Below are 17,713 nucleotides of genomic sequence, written 5' to 3'. Positions count from 1 at the left end.
CAATTAATCTAAATATTGTCATTTCATGCAAGAACTCTTATGAAGAACAATGATTGAAAACAAACACATTTTATTTTATGATAAATTCTTATTATTCATTATTATTATATTATCTGTGTTCCATTGATTTATGAAGACAAAATTATCTCTTTTACATATTGATATTAACAAATCTGATAAAACTTCATAACACTTTTAGATGTTAGAGGTTCCAAGTAGATAATGAGTTAGAGCATCATTTTTTTTGTTCGCCGACCCTATGTTCAAACAGGCTTTAATTGATTTCTTTCCTTTAAAGGGGCATGGTCACGATTTTGGTCAAATTTTATTTTTCTGTTTTTAACCGGGTTTTCCAAAGGAAAAATCTGGTTATTAAAATGGTGAAAATGGCGGGCGGGTGGGCGGGCGGCTGCCAAAAGGGTACCCTCATTGTACGGATAACTCCTCTTACAGTTTTCAAGATAGGAAGTTGTTCTTTTGCAGATCAATTTTAAATATATCAGAGGTGTGCATATATGCTAGGATTTTGATTTCCGATAATTTATGAAAAAAATGCCAGCTTTTGAACTTAGTCTTTTTAAAGCTGGTTTGTCTATCTTATTCAGTTCCTAACGATAACACATTTATTTTAGGTCTTAAACTGGAATTTTTACTTCGACATTCGAAATGTAAACAAACACTATGTTTACATTTCGAAAAATTGTAAGCACTGTAACTCGCTTATAACTCATCAAAATCGAAAAAATAATTTTTGACCAAAATCGTGACCATGCCCCTTTAAAATTAATATAAATCAACCGTCGGAAATCCTTAAAATCTTAGGACTGATTTTCAAATGACATATGTGATAATTTAAAGGAGGAATTTACGTCTCCTAGATTTAAACAATAGCTTTAAAAAATGTATTGATTGAACTTATTTCAATTCACAGCTTGACTCATGTTTCTGATATTTAACTAAACGTTAATCTATGTCGCTGCAATATAACATATATCATAACATTTTGAACAATGATATCCTTTCAATTCTATAATGATATTGGATAACAATTTTAATTCGAATTAAAATTGTTATCATACCAATATGATGATGCCTAATTTTCTGTATTACAGCACCCTTGAGAATGTGAGAAGCGCAATGCATTATGTCCTTTGAAAATAAGTAGGAAGATATCAAAGATTTCCTACGTCTGAATTTATATCAATTTGTGTGAAGTTTAATCTGATTCATTCACATCTTTATATAATAAGATTATTTTGTTTTATTTAAGATTAAGGTGTTGTGATGTATTTTTTATATAAATAAACAATAAAACCAAGTGTAATTATAAAGATAGTTTCTTTTCAACAATCCACCTAACAGCATAGTGCAGTGGGTTAGAGGGTTTACACGAATCTATACAGTAATTCATGAGTTCGAATCCCGCTTGAGGTTTTACAATTTTTACCTCTCCAAATATTTTTAAAAGCTATTTTTTTGGTTAAATATTTTGAAATTTGAAAATTCTAAACCAGTGAAAGTATTTCTGAATCAATTATAATGTACTTTCATCCACATTAATATCGACAGATGTCCCATACCACCTAAATATGTTTGTTTTCAGCCATTGTTCTTAATTGGGGTTTTTGTATGAAATAAAAATATTTATATTCAAGTTTCGCGTTTATTCGCGAAATTGAAATTTTTGTTTTATGTCTCAAAAATTATGCGTTATGTTGCGAAAGTTACGCGTTAAATAACGAAAGTTACGGTAACGCGATATATTTTGAAAGTTACGCGTTTTATCGTGAATAATTCTACAAAAATGAGCTTAATGGGCTTTCATAATTAATGGTTACTGTACTACCAGGTAGAAAAGGGAGGGGTAACTGAGCAACATAGACACAAAACATGAAATTGAGAAAAACTTGTAAGACATTTGGGGCTCAACCATGCAGTTGAATAGAATGCACTCCAATTTTCATCAGTTTTGGTAGCTCACCTGATACAAAAGTCCAGAAAACATTGATTCATTGTTTCGTTTACATAATATTGCAGGGCAGTTATTCCTAGAAAATGAAGACTTAGGAAAAACACGTGATAGTCTTCTGAAAACTATGGAACTGTTCGAACAAATGCTGAGTTCGAAGGACACCATGATTCAGGCACTAGGACAAAGCAACGATCAAAGCAAGAAAGACCTAGATAATTTGCAGAATCAATGGATAAACCTGGAGAGAATCGTACGAAGCCTTCAACATCAGAAAGAAGATCTACAGTTTGAATACAATGTTCTGAAAAGGAAACATGATCAGTGTCCTTCTGAGGTGCAAGATGAAAGAAAAGATAAACAGGTGTTCAAGCACATGTGTGAACAGTTACAGGCAGACAAACTTGCACTTCAGAACTCAGTCACCTCACAATCAGACACAATTACACAGATGCAGGTCACTATTCATGAACATGAGCATGACTTAATAGACAGACTGACTGACAAAGTATCAGATCTTCAGCAGAAAATGCAAAGGCAGCAATATTTTTTCATTTTGGCAGCTCTAATTTTTGCAATTGGCTGTTTACTATTCTTATTTCAAGGAAAAAATATTCCTTCCACATCATAGCACATTACACAGAAAAGGACTTTTATCATTCATTTGTAAATAGACAAATATACACTCTATGCAGAACATTGTACATGTTTTAAATTATTGTACCATTATGATACCATTATATTTACGCATTACATTCATAAACTCTATGACTTTCTTCATTTACCCATTCATTTCTTCTGAGACATACATAAACATTTGTAAACCATCAAAAACTTTAATAAAAATTTTCACTGAACACTTACATTTGTAGATAACTACATATAAACAAATTATATTTTGACAATCTGCCTATCGTGATCACCAGTGTGCTTATTTTGTTTGAACTGTTATGTTGTAAATAGATCTAATATGTGTGTGGTTAATATTAAATGTTTCTACATATATTTTTAATGTACTTGTATACTGTATACTTGCACTTATGTATAGAACTACTTGTGTTTCTTTGCTGGTCACATACTTTATCCAAAATCAGAGTACTTTGACTTTGGGATTTTCTATGTCCATCATAGAACACTTCACTTTAGAATAAAAAAGCAATAATTGACAAAACAATACTTAATGTTGTACATGACCACATTTTTGACTTTCCTTAACCTTCTGTACCTCAATCGTCTTATCAGAAACCTTAAGAATTTGACAAATTGTCACAAACCTGATTTATTTTTTCTACAATTTACTTATATATTGTATTTGTATTAACAAACACTGTACTGTAAATAATGAAATGTATGTTGTGCTTTGCTGATATGAACATTGCTGTATTGTGTGTTGATGAGGTTGTATGAAAGATTTTAATGTTAATGATTTGCATGTATATTTATACAGTCAAACTTTGTTATCTCGAACTACATGGGACTGTTAATAAACTTCAAGATATCTGTAATGTTATGAACTGCTTCATTGTATCTCAACAGCCAATTCGTTTCCGTTTCTTTATTAATCAAATGTAGGAAAAGATTGACTACAATAAAAGGTAAAATTACGAAACTTACTATGATGTACACGTATAAATCTGACAGAAATTTCCATTATGATAATAATAATAATGCCTGACCAGATGAGATAATATACAATAAACAAGCAATGTACGAAAATATTAGAGTAGAAAATTTAGACTTGACCGAGGTTCCATACCCATATTGAAACTTGTTTAAACGACAAAAATACACTATGGGGGGAAACGCAAAAAGTTATTACTGTGTATAACAACAATGCAAATGGTAATTACCGTGATTATTCTCTGATACATCTATTATTATTCAACAAACAGTTCAAAACTTCACTACGCCGTAGTCTACAGTTCTTACAAGTATGGCGGCCTTGCATCACATAACGAAAATAATATACCCGGACGAAATTGGGGAAAATGAAAAACCTGTTCTGATAAATTTGGAAAATAAATTTGGAAACCATAAAATCAATTTTATATACCGGCCCCTAAAATATGGTCCTACCTAGAGCATATTTTACAATTTTGCATACAAAACAACTTAGTCTTTCTCATCTGACTCCAACACGAGACAAACTTTGGCTATTGGGCGCGTAAGAATACTGGACACAGTTTTCACTTTGACAACACGCACGATACCATGTACATCCTTCTGAACCTCCAGAACTCGACCAAGATTCCAATGATTCCTCGGTCCATTTTCGACAATGAGAACCAAGTCACCTTCTTTAGCATTGCGACCTTGCTTCAGCCACGTCTGTCTACTCTGAAGGAGAGGTAGGTACTCCTTAATCCATCTGCGCCAAAAAATGTCTGCAAGGTACTGGATCTGTCGCCATCTACGGCGTACATAGTTGTCTCTTTGTGAAAAAGTTCCAGGTGGTAATGTTTCTCCGGATTTGAGAAGTAGCAAATGGTTTGGTGTTAGAACACTCAGATCACTTGGATTATCTGATGTAGGCGTCAAAGGTCTTCCATTGAGAATAGCTTCAACTTCACAGAACAACGTTGCGAGTCCTTCATCGTCGAGATGGATAGTTTGTTCATGTAGAACAGAAAATAGCACCTTTCTAACAGATCTGATGAGCCGCTCCCAGACACCTCCAAAATGTGACGCTGATGGTGGATTGAATGTCCAATCTATCCCTGACTGCAGTAAGTGAGAATGAATCTGGTTTATGTTCCATGTTTTGAGAGCTTCTTTTAGTTCTTTCTCAGCACCCACAAGGTTTGTACCATTGTCCGACCTGATAAATTTTGGTTTTCCTCTCCGTGCAATGAATCGGCGAATAGCATCAATACATGAATCTGTATCCAAGGAGAATGAAACTTCAAGATGAATTGCTCGGGTGTTAAGACAAGTGAATATCACACCATAGCGTTTTACCATACTCCTTCCTCTCTTCAACTCAAATGGTCCAAAGTAGTCCATGCCTACATAAGTAAAAGGCGGATCATCTGTTTTAAGCCTTTCAGCGGGTAAATTAGCCATCTTCTGCTGCATTGGAGGAGACTGGTATCTTCTGCATATAACACATTTCGAGATAAGCGATTTCAATAGAGAAGAAACACCAGGAATCCAAAACTTCTCTCGAATCACAGCTAAAGTGGAATTCTTGCCCAGATGTCCTGTAAATCTGTGGGCATCTAACACAATCAACTTTGCCAGTCTGGAATTTTTTGGGACAATCATTTGATGCTTTGCAGTAAAAGGTACGTTTAGCTTTTCTAGTCTTCCTCCCACCTTTAAGACTCCTTCGTGTAGAAACGGATCTAATCTGGAAAGCTGCGAAGACCTTTTGACATGTCCGTGTTTGGCTACAAGATCTTTCAATTCGCTAGCATAATATCGCCTCTGCTCATATGCAATAAGTTCTCTTTCTGCTCTATCAAGGATGTCAGCATTGAGGTATGGAATGTTCTTTACTAATCTAGGCTTCTTTAATCTATCTTTACTCCCCATGTTTTCATTCTGCGTGATCTTTTCTTTGGGAATCCCAGAGTTCATCATTTTCTCATGTCTTTCTCTCTTCTGAATGACTGTTTTCCGCAGGTTATCCTTGGCTGTTAGGAACCATCCAACAGCAACTTTCATTCTTTTCCAGTCTGAGAAATGTTCCAGAATTCTTTCAACACCCTCTACTGGAGATTGTATGAGAGCAGTGTTGGCACATTTTTTCACTTCCACATCATTCGTCGCCAGAGTGGTATCAATTTCATGTTCCGCAGGCCAGGTAGATTCTTGTTTCCAGAGAAATTCGGGTCCACGGAACCAACGCTGATTATCGATAAATTTAACAACTGACGAAACCCCTCTAGATGCACAGTCAGCTGGGTTCTCTTTTGTGTTGACATAATGCCATTGGTCAAAGTTTGTAGCGGCATGAATGATGGCAAGCCTGTTCGCAACAAAGGTTTGGAATCGAGTCTTTGTGTTAGCTATATAACGAAGCACTGACATACTGTCAGTCCAGAAGTGTATCTTTTCTGTAGGATAGTCTAGTTGGTCATCAACTAATTTGCTTAACTTCACAGCTATAGTAGCAGCTGCAAGCTCCATCCTCGGGATTGTCATCGACTTAAGTGGTGCGACTCTTGATTTTCCCATCACAAATGAACAATGTACTATCTTATTCTCATCAGTAATTCGCAGATATATGACAACTCCCATACCAAGTTCACTCGCGTCTGCAAAACAATGTAACTGGTATGACGCCAAGTGTCCAAAATTCTTTGGTTTGTAACATCTTTCAATCCTTACATCTTCTAATTGTTTAACTTGTGTAAGCCAGCTGTTCCAGTTTCTCAACACAGTTTCGTCGATTTTCTCGTCCCATCCTATGCCATTTCTACACAGCTGTTGCAGCAAAGATTTAGCTGTCATAACAAATGGTGATGCAATGCCGAGAGGATCGTATATGGAACTCGTCACAGATAGAATTCCTCGTCTTGTCGTTGGTTGGTCCTTTATTCCTAGTTGAAATCCCAAGGAATCATTCTCAACAAACCAATACACCCCCAGGGCACGCTCTATCAATGTTTCACCATTTAGACTCAACTTCTTGATGTCATCAGCTCTATCATCTTCTGGAACTGACTTTAAAACCTCTGCACAGTTACTAATCCACTTTGTTAAACGAAATCCTCCCTTTTTACAGAGGTCTATCAAGTCCTTAATAAGAGATATGGCTTCCTCTTCAGTGTCAACTGATGCTAAGCAGTCGTCAACATACATGTTTCTCATTATGACATTTTGTACACATTGATCATATTTTTCTCCATATTCTTTGACGGTCTTTTGCAATGCATAATTACAGCATGCCGGTGAAGAAGTAGCCCCAAAAATGTGCACTTTCATCCTGTAATGATTAGGTTCAGCATCCAGATTTCCATCTTTCCACCAAAGGAATCGCATGCAATCTCTATCCTTCTCTGGTACGATAACTTGATGGAACATGGCCTCTATGTCACCTTGTACTGCGATACGTTCCTGTCGAAATCTCAAAAGTACACCCAAGAGGCTATTGGTTAGGTCAGGTCCTTGTAGTAATTGACTATTTAGAGACACACCCATAAAAACTGCTGAACAATCAAAAACTACTCTTATCTTTCCTGGCTTCTTTTCATGGTATACACCGTGATGAGGAAGATACCATACTCGCCCGTCATCCCTCTTTAGCTGCATCTCAGGAACTGCTTCTGCGAAACCCTTTTCAAACAGTTTGTTCATAAAGCTGATATAATCATTTCTAAATTGGGGATTTTTCAACATCTTCTTCTTCAAACTTTCAAGTCGTTGCTGTCCTTGAATCATATTATTTGGTAGATTCACAGAATTCTCTCTGAATGGTAGTCCTATGGAATAATGACTATTTTCTTGACTGATAGATCCTTCTACCTGACTCAGAAACTTCTTATCTTCCACTGAATGTTCTCTTTTGTCTTCTATAGCACGTTCTGGAAAATCAGAGTTTATTGATGCCTTAACTAATTCTTCTAGTTTCATGTCACATTCACAATATTGTTCAATTGTCACTCTGTTCACATCACATGTTCTAGTTTCTCCATCCCTGAGTACGTTCCATACGATCCATCCTAACCGCGTCTTAGTAGCGTGAGGGGAACCGCTAGGACCAGTTACCACATCATATGGAGCGAAAGCATCTGGAACATTGCTACCTAAGAGGAGGCCAATCTCAGCATTAACATCTGTAAGTGTAACATGCGATAAATGGGGCCATCTTGATATTTCCTTCTTAGTTGGGATATGGTCATGGTTGACCGGCATCTTGTCTTTAGTGTAGACTTTAGGAAGATCAATGAATTCTGTCATGCTCATGTCGCTGATCTGCAGACCCTTAACTGAGTGAGATGACAGTTGGTAGGCTTCTCCCATTGTGTTCAAAGTGATGTTACATCTCTTGCCACTTGCTCCGAGTTGCCGCATTAGGTTTTCAGTGCAAAAGGAGACACTACTGCCCGAGTCGAAAAATGCATATGTTACAACACTATGGCTTTTGTCCTTCAATTTTATTCTTACCGGGATTATAGCCATGGCACATGTTTGATCACCGGCCCCAGTATCACAACAAGCACTAATACTTGAATTCTCTGCAAAGCAATTAGCAGCAGACTGCTTTATTTTCGGAACTGCTAGTGAAGAGTCACCAGCCTCACTTTTGTGATTTGACGCGTTTACTGAGGATTTCGTTGGATCATGAAGAATTGTAGGGTGAAAACGTCCGCATAATGAACACCTCAGTCTGTTTCTACACTTCATACTCATGTGTCCTTTCTTCAAGCATCCATAACACAGTCCTTTACTCTTCATAAAGCTGTATCTTTCCTGGAGACTTATCCCTATGAATTTCTTGCAGTCACTGAGTAGATGAGAAGAATTTTCGCAATAAACACATTTCACGTTTAAGTCTGTTGGTTTAGATGTGTCATTTATAATGTCCGTTGACAGTACAACTTTCTTCTGTGGTTTATAATTGCTCTGTCGAGATTCGTTAACTGATATGTTTCCATAGGTTGGATCGTTGGATTTTTTAGCTTCATTTTTTATGAAAGTCACAAAGTCTGAAAATGCCACTCTTTTCTTTGCATCCCTTTTCTTCAAGACGACGCTTCTCCATTTGTCATGCATGTATATTGGTAATTTCAACATTAATCTTTTCATGTTTTCCTGATAGTCTAAAACTTTGATGCTATCCATACTCTCTGCAGCATTTTGACATTCTACCAAGAATAAGGAAAACTCATCCAACATCTTTGAGTCTTTCACTTGAGGCCATTCGAGAGCTTTCTTAATAAAGGTTGTGACGATTAGTTCATCGTCGCCGTACCTTTCTTCAAGTTGGTTCATTGCTGCTTTGTATGCCCTCTTGCCGTCCATATGGCTGAAGCCGGATACGACGCGACCTGCCTCCCCATGTGTCATTTGTTCCAGATAGTTCATTCGTTCATCATCGTCTTTAGTGTTTATAACTACTTTAGCATGGAACTGTCTAATAAATCTTCTATATTCCAGTGGGTCTCCGCCGAACCTTTTTATTTCTGGTAAGGGTCTTCTCAAATAGTTAACAACATCTTGTAGCGCATCTTGTTGCTTTGTTTCCTTATCAGTGCTGTGGGATCTTGGAACAAAGGCGTTGGCATTTGGATCCAAAGAGCATGATATCTGTGACCCGATTTCTTGTTGAAACTTAGGCGTTCGTGGCGAAGGTTTTGGAATTAATTGTCTAGGACAACCAACACTATCTTCCTTATTCTCAATAAAATCAAACCGATTTAAAGACTGTTCTTCAGGAATATTTTCATATTTTTGTAGCACTTCACTTTTAGCGTGTGATACTGCAATACCTGTGTCGATATCCAGCTCCTCTTCATCTAGTTTCAGTTGCAGCTTAGCCATCTCGAGTTGCTTTTTTCTCCTCAGGACAGATTTACGAGCTTCTAATTCTGCTAACTTTGTTTCTTCTTTAATTCTTTGTGAAGAAATGTTTGATGCATTGGAAGTGAATGATGTCGCATGACTTTTAACTTTAATGATCTTGCTCTTTGTCTCTTCCATGCGAGAAAAGTAATCTTCAACTTCCTTCTTAAAGTTAATCAGGAATATATCATAGTCATAGTGATCTGCAAACATTTCACTCTTTTCCCTTTCATCTATTTGCGTTGCTAGTTCATCAAAATAATTGAGGAAACGTTCATATGTATTCAACCATGCACTGTATTGTTTTCTCACATCTTCAGTGTCACTTTTATTTTCGAACATCAAGGTCTTTATTTGTGAACCTAATGTTTTCAACTTTCTAAACGTGCTATAATATTGTTCTAATTTATATGACTTTCCACGTTCTGTAAATTTTCTGTTTCTTGAGGGTCGTGATTCTCCAACATCAAGTGCTGTGGCATCTGCCAATGGCTTCTGGCCATCTTCTTCTAACTCCTTGGCTGCCATGTCGGGAGTATTCACGTCAATGATGTAATGTTATGAACTGCTTCATTGTATCTCAACAGCCAATTCGTTTCCGTTTCTTTATTAATCAAATGTAGGAAAAGATTGACTACAATAAAAGGTAAAATTACGAAACTTACTATGATGTACACGTATAAATCTGACAGAAATTTCCATTATGATAATAATAATAATGCCTGACCAGATGAGATAATATACAATAAACAAGCAATGTACGAAAATATTAGAGTAGAAAATTTAGACTTGACCGAGGTTCCATACCCATATTGAAACTTGTTTAAACGACAAAAATACACTATGGGGGGAAACGCAAAAAGTTATTACTGTGTATAACAACAATGCAAATGGTAATTACCGTGATTATTCTCTGATACATCTATTATTATTCAACAAACAGTTCAAAACTTCACTACGCCGTAGTCTACAGTTCTTACAAGTATGGCGGCCTTGCATCACATAACGAAAATAATATACCCGGACGAAATTGGGGAAAATGAAAAACCTGTTCTGATAAATTTGGAAAATAAATTTGGAAACCATAAAATCAATTTTATAATATCTGAGTATTCGAGATATTGAGGGTAAAATACTTAAAAATATATATGTATTTTTAGGGGGAAAAGTTTGAAACTTACAAATTACTTCGACATATCCATTGTTTATGAGATATTAGTGTTCGAGACATCGAAGTTAAACTGTATACTAGTTCATAGAATGATATTTATATACTATAGTCTGTCCCAAGATATTTATGCAGCACATTTGGACGATTTTTAATAAAAATACACTTACCTGTGAAAGAAGAGCAATTGAAATAGTTGAAAGGGATATTTTCCATGATAATTTCATTGACACATTATCATCTTTCACTCAGAAAAATTCACAGGAACGAAAACAGATTCCTTACGGAGATTTATAATGGGGAATGTTTACATCTTTTCTCCATTCGGAATACACTCGGAATACATCGCGCAATATTTCAACGTTATCATCCGGGCTTGCTGCAATACAAAATCTCCGTAGACATCACATTTTTTAGCATTGTATTGAAACCTGATAAGCTAACAGGGGCGTTTTGACTGAGAAATCTTGGAAATTTTTCATACTTTTGAATGAACATCGTTTGAATCCCGAGGTATTTATAAATATCAAGCAATTAAGCCAAATGTGAATCCAAAATATCTTGGGACAGAGTATAGTAGTCACATCTATTGTATAGAACTATGGATGAGGTTGTGAAAGATTTTTATGTTTATGATTTGTATGTATATATACATAGAATAATATTTATAATATATACTGGCATCTATTGTATAGAACTACTTTTTTTGTTTCATTTCAGTTACAATGATTGCACAGTATTTAATTGATTAGTTGCACGTCTCACATTGCTGTCTATAACTTCATCTCAGACGAGATTTGGAAAAACTGACCATGTGACATTGTGCAGCATTATTTGTTTTCGTAGTTTACATGTAGTTAAAAGGAAATGTGTACTAAATGAAATGAATCTATGAATAAATGGCATGTGTGTTTTTAGGTCAGTAAATTTTTTATTTTCTTCTTATTTAAGGGTAATTGAATTTCATTTTTAATTTAAATTACATGTATTAACAAAATTCATAAAGCTGTTTGTACATGTATGTATACTAATTGAGTTTTGTAGTGATCTTTTTTTCAATGATGAATTAATATTTGTCTTTTAATGTAACAAGCTTTTTTATATTTTGAAGTAATTTTTTTTAAATTAGTTACTGTAAATAAGAGATACCGGTACTTATTATTAACTTAATTGATTTTGATATTTAATGGATTTGGGGTTTGATTTTTCTTTTGTTGTCATTTTTACTTCATAGTGCTTGTAGTGACATATGAAAATGGAGATTTATTTTTGTTAATCAATTTTTATTCATATATAGCTTGTTTTATGTTTGTTGGTATTCAGTCAATACCACAGGGGCCAAGCCTGTCTTAACATTAATTTCAATTTAACCATATTGAAATTAATGTTAAAATAGGCTTGGCCCCTGTGGTCAATACTGCAGCTGATTGTGTGTATAGAGATTATTCGGTATACCGGTGCATGTTCTTTGATCATTTTTAAGCTATGTTGTTGTCCTATATGTTTTGATATTTATAAATATTTAAGCTTGAATCATAATTGCTTGGATTTGTCCCATATTACTACACTGTTAAATTTTTATGTCACCTTAGTCACTCAGGTGACCTATTGCAATTGGTTTTCTCTGTCGTCATCCTTCGTCTTGCATCGTATGTTAACCATTGAACATTTTTAACTTCTTAAAAACTACATGGCCAATTTTTTCAAATTAAGTATGATGCATCTTTTGGGTAAGGGAAACATAAATGTAAATTTCATGACTCCTGCCCTATTAAGACTATAATTTGACCATTTTCCAAAAATCTTCTCTACTCCCAAACATCTATAAGAAGAACTGAATTCATTGTTATGTAGACCAGGAAGCCCTCTACCAAAACTGTAAATTCCATTGTCCCCACGAGTGGGGATTTTGGCTTTAAGGCAGAGTCAATTTTTTAATTTTACTAAAAAGGTAAACACTTAATAAATAAATTGAAAGTTTCAACTGTATTCTTAAAATATGAACAAGATTTATTTGATAGTATTTTCTATTTAAACAGGCAAAAATGGTAAATTAATATAGTGTAAATGCATACAATGTTTAAAAATCTTCTCTTCTCCCACGCATCTGTAAGAAAAACTGAATTCAAAATTACCGGTATGTAGACCAGGAAACCCTCTACCAAAATTGTAAATTTCATGTCCCTTGGGAAAGAGGTTTTGACTCGAGGGTGGAGCCAAAATGGTCATATAGTGTTAATGCATATAAGGGGGGGGGGGGTGCTGGTGCTGTATGTTTTATTTAAAATTTTTAATATTTAAATATTCTTCTCTTGAATTTTAATGAAATAAACAAGTACCTATTTAGAAAAGAGAAGAAAGCTGTTTACCAAAGTTAAAGATATGATGAAATCCTTTATTTTAAATAGAACATGTATACTAGCCATCTTTGGTTTATCTATGAAGACATATTCACGTGAAAGCTATCTTGAAAGTTAACAAATATGGGAAAATTTCTTCTTACCAGAGTCTTGCATGTTTTTCAATATTTGGTCATGCATTCTATTATCTTTAAGTTTTTCACCAAGATTATGAGTTTCATAGTCCTAATTGGTGCAAGATTTTAGGGGGGGGCATAATGAGAATTCTTGACAGGTCTGTGTATGGGTTATGGTACTCAGGTGACTGTTCGGGCCTGTTGATCTCTTGTTACTGAATACACCAAAAATCCATCCTCTCAACTGTCAATTTTGATATCCCTCTATTTTTTTTTGATTGATTATGTTTTTGGATGTTTACAAATTGATTTGTCTACCAAATGAAATGTGTTCAGTATAACTGAAATCCACAAAAGACAGTTTCATTCATTTATCTGTATTTTACATCATTGTACTTGACTATATCATGACATTCAAATTATAAGGAAAATGGGGATAATTCTTTTATTATGAAGTATACATATGATTAAAAGCATGAATTTTAATTTTGTTCAAGCAGCAGCAAATATGTTCTCATATTTTAAAACCAAAGTGCAATTACATTTAGAAGTTGAATACCAAACAAATATCAGGTATACATTTGTTAGCCTCTTGATCATTCCTGTTAAGGTTTTATCAAAAGCAAATCTTGCAAATAAAATCTTGTTTTCATTATAACTTATGCAAAAATGATTTGTTATCATTAAACTCATAAATACAAAACAATTATTTGTTGTCTTTTATCACTGAGGAAGACTTGGTAGTCTCTCATAGATATCATGCCTATCTAAATTATAATTCTAACAAACGTCACAAATTATCGGTAAATGTTTTCGTGATTTGGTCATGAAAAATGTTTACGGTACATGTATTGGTTTTATTATAAAATTTGAAGACTGAAAGTTTATAGGGGGGGGCACTTTAGCGTAGCAAGAAAACGGGCTACGATGGAGATTGCAAAAGATAAATGATAAATTCAAAATCAACCTTATCACTACATGTGTACACTTTGGGTCGTCTGGTCCAGGATCCGTCTTCGCAGGTAAACATGAACTGGTTTTTGTTCAACAAGTACTGCAAAAGGAGTTAACGCGAAATGCTAGTAACGCAAAACTTTAAAAGCGCGAGTTAACGCAAAACTTTCATATGAATACAGAGCTTAGAGTTAGAAGGAATATCGTATCTCTCATACTGTCTTTTATGTCTTTTTTCCCCTAAAAAAAATATAGGTATAGTACGTAAAAAGCATGGTGAATCTTCAAACCTTAATTGTTACTGATTTTTAAACGAAATACATCCTATGTATCATAAATCAGAGAAATGCTAGTAACGCAAAACTTTAAAAGCGCGAGTTAACGCAAAACTCTCATATGAATACAGAGCTTAGAGTTAGAAGGAATATCGTATCTCTCATACTGTCTTTATGTCTTTTTTCCCCTAAAAAAATATACGTATAGTACGTAAAAAGCATGGTGAATCTTCAAACCTCAATTGTTACTGATTTTTAAACGAAATACATCCTATTATATGTATCATAAATCAGAGAACGAGCATTGAAAAATAAACACGCAAATTATTGCATAGGTAGTTTAGTATCTACCAGTATTTGTGAATCCTATGTATTTCTACATACGATGTATTAACAAAGTCGTATCATGCGATTTATAATTCATGAATTAAAAGATTTATTGTTATTTTGGTTGAACTAGTGAACAGGTGAACGTGTAGATGTTATCTAATTTGTATTTTTCAATTTGACACGCCATAAAATGAAGAAAAAAAAATTGAGGATTTTTGTCGTAAATTTTGATTTGTCATCTTGACAGAGAAGATGCAGGTGCTTGTTGATCACCTCGATCTATAGTATGATAATTTTTTATGTTAATTAATTCCGATATACTGGCGCTTTCCTCGCTTTTTGACGATTTTAATATTTCATTAATTTGCCATGAACATAAATAAAAATTTCCTAAAAAAAATAAATATCAAAATCGTTAAAAAAAGTCAGGGAGACGTTAGATATTTTGGCCGGCTATATAAAGAGGATGTGATAGAAGAGCTGCATGTGATGGTGGTAGAACAAATTCATTCAAGAAACGCTAAGGTACATGTAAACACATTCTTATTAAATCCAACCCTTCTCCTAGCTTCTTAATTCTGATGGTCGAGTTATAGTCAGTATTAGGAGCTAGTGGAAGGGTTGAAGGTTTGATTTTAAAGGGACTTTGACACAATATGAAATCAAAAATTTTAGTTTTATTTTTTTGTGTATAAAATGGTTTACTGGTGCATTTTAAATGATTGACCAAAATATTGATTGTTAAAGTCAAAATACAAGAGAGATACAGAGGTAAGAATTGATTGTTATGTAAACAAAGCTCGAGTCTTATAGTTGTTTACAAAAAATGTCATGTAGAGAATTACCATTTCTTAGACAAAATGACATGTAAAAACATTTTAAACTTGTTCAGTATCTTCATAAATACTATTATAAACAAAAGAAAGATCCATTTGATTGAAACCTACGCAAATACAACACATAAGTAAAAATGACAATATTCGAGCTTTGTTTACAAAACAAAGAATTATGAACTCTGTATCTTGCTTATAACTTGATATTTGACTTTGAAATTTTGACATAGCATTATAAACTTCTATATTTATCAATAAAAACTTTGAAACTTAAAAAATAAAATTTGAAAAGTTTATCTCAAATCGTGTCCAAGTCCCTTTAATAATGCTCTGTTGGACATAAAGATAATTAAAATCGGGATCGAGGTTCAACAACGGTCTTGTTTACAATCAACGTGAGAAGTTGACAGTTGCCGAGTTGGATAACTTGTTAACGAGCGTATTTCATCATACAACGGAAGCATAAAGGTTACATTTTTTTAATAAAAAAAAATATATATATTGCATACTTTGTCATATATCCCAAATTGAGATATTTGATTAATAAATGTGTGACTGGTACTTGTGTGTGTGTGTGTGTGGGGGGGGGGGGGGGGGGGGGGGGGGGGGGAGGGGGGTTGGAGGAGTAAATTGAATCAAATAAATCTATACATGCTAATGCTTACTATGGACTGGTACTCTTGATTTTTACGAATGATTTTTTTGGGCAATATTTGATCGGAAGAGGTGTTAAATATCCATCATGATTACATAATTATAATTTATATTGTGTCTTAGATGTCTTTGGAACCAGATGACGAAAGTGACAGTCCAGGTTGTGATGTGGCTGCCATGTTGGAACTACAGGTGTCCGAGGTGGAGATGCTGACCAGCATGTTCCCTGATAAAACCGAGTTCTCCCTGGACGATCCCACCGCAGTGAAGAACATCCAGTCCTTCCTTGATGGTCATATAAAGTACGAGTATCTCCACAAAAGGATAGGGTTCTCTCTACGTGTCAATCCAGAGGGATCTCAGGTGTGTTCTCAACAGTGTTTTATCTCTTATGAAAAATTCACTGTTCATCTAGGGGACTAGTTTTAAAACTTATTAAAAATTGAATGAAGGTTTCAAATGTTATGTACCTAGGACTTGATATATTGATAATTTTATTGAAATACAACGAATTATTAGTAACGGGTATTATTGTAACCATTTTTGTTGTTCATGTAAACAGTATTCATGTAACTAAGAGGGCTGTATACTTAAACTTGCATCTTTCCAGATGTCGGTGGAATTGGTATGTACCTTTCCTCATGAGTACCCACATGCTGCTCCCAATGTATTCACTCGATGTTCAGACATGAGTAAAGAAAACCACAGAAAACTCAACGAAGACTTGCACGAGTTCATTCAGAGTTTGGACCGCGGAGAAATATGCATGTTCTCAGTGATTGAGTGGATTCAGAGCAATATCGACAATTACGTTCAACCCGTGGAGGTGGATGATTCCACTTCAGAAAAAGAGGTGCAATACGATACAATATTATCAAGACTGTGGATTTATAGTCATCATATCTTCAGCAAATTCAAGAGAAGGGACATCATAGACTGGGCAGAAGAACTGAAATTAACCGGATTTAGCCTACCTGGGAAGCCAGGTGTGATCTGTGTGGAGGGGTACAGTCGGAACGTGGACGATTACTGGCATCGACTACGCGGGATGAACTGGAAGAGGATCGTCATAAAAGAGAAAGAGGAGACAGACATTGGGGATGATGACATTGACAAACACAGAAAGTTTTCCAACTTTGAGGAAAAGGTGTTCAATGTCCGTGGTGGCAAGGGGAGGGAGTATCACATGGACTTTGGACAGTTACACTCGTATCTAGAGGAACATCAGAGTGGGCATTTATTTAGCATTTACTTTGGGGTCGATGGTAAAAGTAGCTGATGTACCGGGTACATGGATATTTATATAGTCTATATGTTTTGAAGTACATGTATGAATAAATTATGATCATTAGAATTCATTTCATTTTATTAAATGAATTAAGACTCATACACTATTTTAATTTTTCGTTCATCAAAGAAAACATGGAAATTAACCAGAAATACTGTATATGCTCTGTATTGAAATTATCTTCAGTCACATAAAATTGAACTTGAACAATTTAATCCATTGTTCATTTTGCTTAGATTTTTCAATAGGAAATACCT

At 34.7% G+C, this 17,713-nt stretch overlaps 2 protein-coding genes across 2 annotated transcripts; one reads left to right on the top strand and one right to left on the bottom strand.

Moving 5' to 3' along the window:
- Positions 1 to 4,081: 4,081 nt before the first annotated feature.
- LOC128191346 (uncharacterized) lies at positions 4,082 to 10,006 on the bottom strand. The gene has a single exon (XM_052863418.1). It carries the CDS (start codon positions 10,004 to 10,006, stop codon positions 4,082 to 4,084), a length of 5,925 nt encoding a protein of 1,974 aa, XP_052719378.1.
- Positions 10,007 to 15,860: 5,854 nt separating this feature from the next.
- On the top strand, positions 15,861 to 17,672 carry LOC128192825 (RWD domain-containing protein 2B-like). Its single transcript, XM_052865810.1, has 3 exons — positions 15,861 to 15,982; positions 16,292 to 16,531; positions 16,779 to 17,672. Exons 2-3 carry the CDS (start codon positions 16,292 to 16,294, stop codon positions 17,445 to 17,447), a joined length of 909 nt encoding a protein of 302 aa, XP_052721770.1. The 5' UTR covers positions 15,861 to 15,982; the 3' UTR covers positions 17,448 to 17,672.
- Positions 17,673 to 17,713: the final 41 nt, after the last annotated feature.

This window comes from Crassostrea angulata, chromosome 7 (assembly GCF_025612915.1).
Source record: "Crassostrea angulata isolate pt1a10 chromosome 7, ASM2561291v2, whole genome shotgun sequence".
Classification (NCBI taxonomy): domain Eukaryota; kingdom Metazoa; phylum Mollusca; class Bivalvia; order Ostreida; family Ostreidae; genus Magallana; species Magallana angulata.
Note: the sequence above shows the minus strand (reverse complement) of the source record. Positions and strands in the feature narration are given on the sequence as shown.

Excerpts from the sequence above, each read along its gene's own strand:
- LOC128191346 (XM_052863418.1), bottom strand. The coding sequence starts at position 10,006 with ATGGCAGCCAAGGAGTTAGAAGAAGATGGCCAGAAGCCATTGGCAGAT.
- LOC128192825 (XM_052865810.1), top strand. The coding sequence starts at position 16,292 with ATGTCTTTGGAACCAGATGACGAAAGTGACAGTCCAGGTTGTGATGTG. Across the intron at positions 16,532-16,778 it reads TCAATCCAGAGGGATCTCAG|ATGTCGGTGGAATTGGTATG; the intron begins GTGTGTTCTCAA and ends GCATCTTTCCAG.